Source organism: Gavialis gangeticus, unplaced genomic scaffold (genome assembly GCF_001723915.1).
Source record: "Gavialis gangeticus isolate Ggan-Ray unplaced genomic scaffold, GavGan_comp1, whole genome shotgun sequence".
Classification (NCBI taxonomy): Eukaryota; Metazoa; Chordata; order Crocodylia; family Gavialidae; genus Gavialis; species Gavialis gangeticus.
In genome coordinates, this window is record NW_017728992.1 from 96,128,708 (window position 1) to 96,136,607 (window position 7,900).

Below are 7,900 nucleotides of genomic sequence, written 5' to 3' on the forward strand. Positions count from 1 at the left end.
GGGGGCCATACCCCTTGTGATAGTGCCGAATCCCCTGTTGGGTGGCTGAACCCCCTTTTGGGGGACCAAACCCTTTGTGTGGGAGATGAATCCCCTGTTGGGGGGCTGAACTCCCTGTTGTGGGGTAGAGCCCTTGTGTAGGGGCTGAACCCTCTGTTGGGGGGCTGAACTCCTTGTGTAGGGGCTGAACCCCTGGTTGGGGGGCCATAGCCCTTGTGTGGGGGACCAACCCCTTGTGTGGGGGCCATCGCCCTGTGCGAGGGCAACAAAATATGTATTAATGAATTCATGAAACCTGTATTTAGAGTTCACTTTATTATTATAAGAGACTTGCTTTAACTCTGTAGATATAGCAATAAACCATTGTCCAACCGATTGCTGTCTCTGTCTCACTCTCTCTCTCTCTTTATAGTGGTCTTTTGTTTCACTTGTGGAGGAACATGGATTTGCGGGTATTTTAGAGAGTGATTTTGGGATTTTTTTTAATCAGGGATTTTTCAGTTTTCTAATAGGGAACACCAGAATTCCTGCTAGGGAGGCCAGTGGCAGGACCCTGCCTGCTCAGAGCTGGCACCTTGGACACATCCGGCTGTGGCTGACCTCCTGGACAAATGGGGCCAAGAGGATATGATTTGACAGTTCAAAGCAGGCCACCACACCCGGAACATCTCCCGGGTGATAGCTGCCCAGATGGCTGGGCAGGGGGCACACGTGCCAGGAGTGCCACACAAAGGCCAGCCCTGCAACTTCAGTCCACTGGCACCTGGCCCAGAGGGGCAGATGCCTCTACTGGCTCTGCAGTCCCAATCTGAGTCTGGCAGGTGCACAGCAGGTCACAGCCAGGCAGCATCCCCCACTGCCAGACTGCTGCAGTGGGTAGAGGGTGCAGGGAACTCTCAGGGCTGCTTCAGCAGTCCAGCTGGCATAAGGGGTAGTATCCCCAAGTACCAATTGGCTGGGCCCCGGAAGTTCCTGAGAGCTAGTAACCCTGAGCTACTTGCCAGGGCAGCTTTTTATACTGCTGGGGACAGCACAGGTGCTAGCCCCGGGCTCTAGCTCCCCCTGGCTGAAGGTCCAGGAGGAGCTAGGCAGGGTTATTTTGCCCCTAGTGGCACAATTTGCTCCACAACAAAGTGCATGTCCGAGCACGTGCACTGAGGCAAAAAGCCCTGGCTCAAATTTGCACCGCTTCTATTTGAGCTGCTGCAAGCGCACGTGCTTGCATGTGTGGATGCACCCTTAGTGACTAGCTGGAGTTTATAGCAAATCTTCTAACCCAACCATTCATTATTCCTCAGGACATGCCCTATAACACAGCTGTTATTGCTTTGCAATGTTTTTCCATTATACAATATGTCTTGTATATTGTCTTTGTACCTTTTGGTTGTAGTGTAAAGGAAACCATAAACGGACAAAACAAAAAACTAGGCATGATCGTGCATACCACAATCAAAACAAAAAGTTACCCAAGCCTTTCTTCATAGCAGCCTGTGGTTGTATAGTGGGAGAAAGACTGGCTTTCAGTTTTTCTGCTGGTCCTTCTCTACAGTCTACACCTTTGTAACCAGGACAACATCTCCACTCCAGTTCTGTTACCATTTTATACGCAATTGTATAACGTGGTCTGAAACTCAGTCGGTATCTGTCAAAATAGAAGGCAATACAATGGCATTAGAGTTAACAAACTTGATGTGCAAAAGGGGTTTTCACACAGTTAGTTACTAGTACTGCTTGCAGAATCAAAACCATTTTCTGCTAATGAAAACTATAGATTTTTAAACATATCTCTTTATACAGCACAGCTATTGCAGAGGAACGTACTTGAATTTCATACCAACTGTGGCAGAAGGCCACCCCTGTTTCTCCCCAAAAACTGTGCCCTGTGACAATTTGGTTAGAATGGGCCCAGCAGAGGATACACACCTTACCCTATCTCTTCAGGTTACCTGAGCTGTATACATTCCTGAGGGAGGGGGGAAACCTGCTCCCTCTGCCTACATGACTGGTATCACATACCTGGATGAGGGGCTTGTTCCCTGGGGAGCTAGGAATTGCCAGTCTTCCCAGCAACTAGTGATGTATTTCAAATTGGTTGGCTGACAGCCAACAGATGCTGACCTCCATTGGACCAGGTAAATGAGGTCACAAGGGCTATAAAAGTCAAGGACTGCCTAGGAAGAGGGGGCAGCAGCCATGAGGGAGACTCAGAGAGAGAGAAGAGCTGAATCAGCTGAAACTTGCTTGCTCTCTTTCTCTCAAAACTCATGATCAAGGAACTGCCTGCCTCCAGAGGGAATCTCCGCCTGCCTGTGGATGATACTTGTAAGTAATTTACCTGAGATCTAACTAGATATATAACTTGCAGTAACTCAGATGCGTGATCAAAGGCCACCCAGCCATGGGAGTTTGCTCTATTGGATTTCTCTGATATTGCTCTACCCTGTACCCTATTCCAACCCTACTCCTTGTAACCAATAAAGTTCTCCTTTGTACCTAGTCTGGGAGACTTATTGGGAGTGGATCTAGATTATGCCTTGGGTCCTCTTGATTCGGCTGACTAAGGGAGACCACTACTTGTGCTTCTGACTGAGGGAAGCATCCCAAGTTCTTGAAGTAAATCAAGTACCCTCAAGGGCTACTAGGCCTGTGTTTCCGAGGGTGCACAGAGTCAGAATCAAGCCCAGCCCTGGGTGGTGGCAGTGGAACCCCCAGGCTAGTGGGTGTGCTCCAGGAAGGGGGTCGGCCAGATGTGAGGTGCCCCCAGTGAGGCACTCGGAGCCTGAAAGGTGGTTGAGTGCAGTGAGGTGGGTAGCTCAACACAGAAGCACCCCCTACTGGCCTGCCACACCAACAAAACCTTTTCTGCTTATTTTAACAATTAAAAGAATTGATTTTCTGCCTCATGTTTAGTAAAACATTCTTCAGAATTTGTGTTTATGATCTAATAACACTGCAAGAGCTTAGTGGGGTTTTGGTTGTAGCCCTGTTAGTCTTAGAACATAGGCAGGCAAGTTCTTTGGATAGATGTGACATCTTTTATTAGATCAGCTTAGTAGTTAGAAAAAAGTTTTTAGGAAGCTTTTGGGCAGTCACCCTTCTTTGTGCAATCACCCCTCTTCAGGCATAGAAAGTCTCTCCTGTTCTGAGACTCCAAGGAATGAGAGAAGCTAAAAATGTGATAGGATATCAGTGAGAATGTAAATGGATGGAAATTATGAAAACAAAAGGTAGAGCAGGGGAGGGAGGAGGGAAAGCCAAAGGCGAGTAAGGGAAACTCTACAGTAGTAGTAATTCAAGGTAGAAAAGAGGCTGTCTGTGAAAAAGAATAGCTGGAAATTAGGAAGACAAAAAGAAGAAAATTAGGGGAGGGATGGGGAGAAAGGGGGAAGGGGAGGAAGGAAATGTAAGCGGTCAGGTCTGGCAGGTACCTGGAGAATCAGATGTCAGGCAGCTTGTAACATGTCATAAATCCAATGTCTATATTGCAAATTCTCTGACTAAAAACCCCAAATCCATGATTAAAATGAAAGGCCACTCTATCTATCTATCTATCTATCTATCTATCTATCTATCAGTTGAACACAATGTTTTCTTGATACATTTACAATTTTAAAGAAATTTGGAAGCCTACCATTGCCCCAATCACTATAATAAAATAAATTCTAAATACCTATACATTTTGGGTTTTTTATCATGGAAAATTGAAGCTCACCCTGCCCCCTTAGTTCACAGAACACAGGTGCATGCCCCTGCCCCTCACCACCCAGAAGGTACAACCTAGCACTGCAGGGCAGTGTGGGGAATCTACTTGTTGCTGCAAGCTCTCTGCTGTCCTGGTGAGGCACCCCCTGCCCACACAGTAGCTACATAGGCAGCAGCATGGGGTTGTGCTCCTCACTGCTGCTGCACAGGCAGCAGACACCTCGTCAGGGCAGCACAGAGTGTGCACTGGCAAGGAGTTTCCCTGCATGGACCTGCTCTGCCCTGCGGTGCCGGGTCACACCTGCTGGGCTGCAGAGGCCCCAGGGAAGGGCAGCAGGGTGGGGGGCCTTAGCCCACAGCGAACAGCTCACTGATCTGGGGAGCATGGTACCCCCTCCCCCACAAGTGCACAAATGGCAGGGAGCCAGTCCCACCCCCTGCTCCCCAGACAAGCCACTCGTGGCCCTGTCCCACTCCCTGCCAGGCCCTATTGTCTCACATTCCAGCCCTGGGCCCCAAACCTCACACACCCCATAGCTGGGCAGCAGCCCCAGCCCTGGCCAACTCACTCCCTCCCTCCCTCCCTATGGGGGCCTCCATCCCCCTTCCCCCCAGACTCACCTGCAGTAGCTGCTCTCCAGGCTGCCGGGAGGCCACGTGCATATATTCACATGGCGCCCCCTGCCTGACCGCCCTTCTCCCATTCCCCCCTCAGCTCTCTGTAGGCTGGAACTCTGCCAGCCTGCAGAGAGCTTGCTGCAAAACTGCAAAATCTGTGGGTTTTTCTATTAAAATGAAAATATCCACATTTTTCTAGGGTAGAAGGGGAAAACTATGTTTTTCTCCATTTTCCATGGGAAATAAAAAACCCAGATCTCTGCTGATAAGAAAACAGACAGATAAAGGAAGGGCAGATCAGGGCAGAAAACTAAAGGCAACTAGGAAATAAGAAGGAGGAGAAGTTCAGGAAAAGTAGGAAGGAGTTCAGCTGAGAAGGATCTTGAAGACAAACCTAAAACATTAAGCACAAGCTCCTTATTTTAAAGAATAACAGGCCTTTGAAGCCCTAAAAAAATGAAACATCTTCCTTTTAATTACCCTTTTCCCACTCAAGCTAATTTTTATTTTTTTTAAATCTAGAAAAGAAATCAAGAAAATAAATACAAAAAAACTTATATACATACAACATTAAGTTTTCCTAGTTAAGTAATGAAAAGTCATGAAAAGGACAAATTCAATTTGAAAGTGCATTCTTAACTGCATGCTCCATCTTTAATCAGGATGACCACAAACTATCTTTAAACATGGTGTCCCCACCACCCCAATATGCTCAGATACACATGTGGCATTTTTGTACTATGTAGACAGAGCCTTCCTAGGGGCTTGTGTTATATTTAAAACACTTACGCATGTCTCATTTCTGTATGAGAGATATAGAAAATAACACACATAAACAAGCAGGAACTCCTTCCTTCATCTTCAGCTCCTTAAGCTAGTATACTTGGAATAGCAAGTAACATGGCTAAAAATAAAATGTTATCTCAGTGTTTTAAATAATTCCTGAATTGTGGATAAAAGTAATCCTATTGCCACCCTCCATTTTATAGAGTTCATAGTTTCATAGTTTCTAGGGTCGGAAGGGACCTGAGCAGATCATCTAGTCCAACCCCCTGCCATGGCAGGAAGAGAAGAGAGTTGGATGGGTGTTTTCTTTTCTCTTGTTCAAGAACTGACCAACTAATTCAAAATACTTATTTCACAGCTCTGATGGCATTAGAGTTGCAATAAAGTAAAAGGGAAGGCAGGATAACATCACAGGACTAAAGGGAATATTTTTCAGACTTCAATGAACTCTGAGTAATCCCATATGCAGCACATTTTGGGAGATAGGCAGCATACTCAAGAATGGGCACCAGAAACAAAAAAGCTATCATAAAAATTGGACTGTATTTGAATATCTGTATTAAATTAGGCATTTTCTTGCATTAAAATGTGAAGAGATGTGTTGCTTAAAAAGAAAAAAATGACCAACCAACAGATTGAAAAGATTAAAACCTGCTCTGACTGGGAAACTTCTCCAAACACAAAATGCATTAAGTATGAATATAACTGTTACTCTTGCCAGCTTTTCTTGACATATGAGAAACTAATTGCTGCAGTAATTATACACATTATCCAGCATCTTCCATATAGTAGATATATGTTTGTCACAACCCTAATTTGAATATAATGTTTTATATCTGTTATTCATTTACAGACCCTTTCTGGTTTAGTTGGCTAAAGTGGGGTGCGCAAGACAATCCATTGGGATGCGGGAAGAAAATATTAGAATTTCTATTTATATTTATTTTTTATCTAAAAATATAAGAAAGAAATTAAGCTTTACTAATATTTAATATACAGATTGACACTGACGTCCTCACTTAGTCCGTATGTCAGACAGTCATGTGTCATGAACAGTACACGAGTAGTACATGTATATAATTTATAAATAAATAAATATACATATATTGGAGGTGCGTGCTCAAAAATTTTTTACTGATAGGGGTGCATGATCAAAAAAGTTTGGAGACCACTGGTCTACAGAAACTGTCATGTTAGCTTGATAGGTTACTTAGGCTCAAGGGAATATTTGGTATAAATCCCTGTTTTTTCTAATAAAATTTACTTCTGTATTCTGTAAAAATACTCTAACCTTAGGCCTCCAGAAATACTGAGATAATATTTTTCTGTGTTGTCAACTTCTTTGCCATTTCTTCTTTGAGAAAAAGATATTATCAGACTGTGCATATAATCCAATACCCTCTTCAACTGTTATTTTCTGGGCAGTATAGTGAACATCTTTAATAGGAAGACTGTCTGAAGTCTCTAATTCTTGCGGATGTTTTACCTCAAAGACAGAAATGGACTGGATTTCTCATCTGCCACAAAGTTAATGTTAATAAAGGATACACTGGCTCACAAAGATTATCTAGGTTTCAAATTCTGACCTGCTGCACATTTTTTCAGACTTTGTTCTTAACACTCTTCACGTTCATGACAATATAAACATAGTAGCAGTAGGCTACATAAAAGTTCATATTTTCCACCGAAATATCTTACAAATCCTGTTTACAAATGTAAAGCACAGACATACCAGGGTCAAGTACATAAAAATTAAATAGATTAACACAGTGGAGGGGGAACACTGAAAAGGACAACATCCTGGCCACCCAAGACTTTCCTGTTCACTTCTCACTTATCTATGATATTAAACTACTTATTATGTAGGTAATTTAGATAGGGTGCCTTTACTTTGAACTACTTGCTGGAGTCAGTGGACTGATGGCAGATTAGTTAGGATGTTTTAGTGGTTTGAAGTGGTTTAAGGGTCATTACAATCATCTTTGCAAAGAGTGCATAACTGGAAAACAAGCTTTGAACTTTTCAGTCAATTTTGGCATGCCGGAGATCGGTACTTTTCCTCTGTTTTTCATGAAATTCTGAATGGCTCTAAACTATGTGATCCCTCCCATCCCTCTGAGGCCAATGGCATTTCTTAAACTTAAGATACTCTTCTGCAAACACCATTTTGCTACAATTATTTATAATATTTCTAAAAAACTTTTAAAATAAAGATAGAAAACAAAACAACTTTTATTTTTTAAAAAATCTTACATCAGAGCAACGCAGACTTTTCTTGTACTAGTTACTTTTGCAAGTCATAACATAACTTAAATATTTTTACTTTGCAGACTTCCTCTATGACTTACCTTAAGCAACATTTAAATAAAAATAAAACATGAAAAACACACACACAAATATTTAAGAGTGCAACAAGAAGTAAAACCAATTAAAGTCAAATATAATTCATTTGATAAAGCTGCATAGGATTTTTATAGACTACTTATGCTACTAACAGAAAAAGAGCAATTACAATATTCATACCATTACTTATGGGGGGCCAGCAGGGGAGATTATGCTTAGGGGTAACCAACACAGGTTCATTAGCGGCAGGTCCTGTCAGACCAACCTAGTGGCCTTCTATGATCAGGTCACCAAATCCTTAGATGCAGGGGTAGCAGTGAACATAGTCTTTCTGGTCTTTCAGAAGGCCTTTGACACTGTCTCTCACCCCGTTCTCATTAAAAAACTGGGGGACTGTGGTGTCGACACCTACACAGTCAAATGGGTTGCCAACTGGCTGAAGAGCCACAAC

The 7,900-nt window shown here is 43.2% G+C and overlaps 1 protein-coding gene across 1 annotated transcript in view; it reads right to left on the minus strand.

Moving 5' to 3' along the window:
- The window catches only part of EMILIN2 (elastin microfibril interfacer 2), a 124,932-nt gene that overhangs the window by 61,165 nt on the left and 55,867 nt on the right, over positions 1-7,900 (minus strand). Inside the window, exon 3 of the mRNA XM_019525853.1 lies at positions 1,467-1,642. Within this exon, the coding sequence (XP_019381398.1) occupies positions 1,467-1,642 (176 nt within the window). The remainder of the gene's footprint in view (positions 1-1,466; positions 1,643-7,900) is intronic.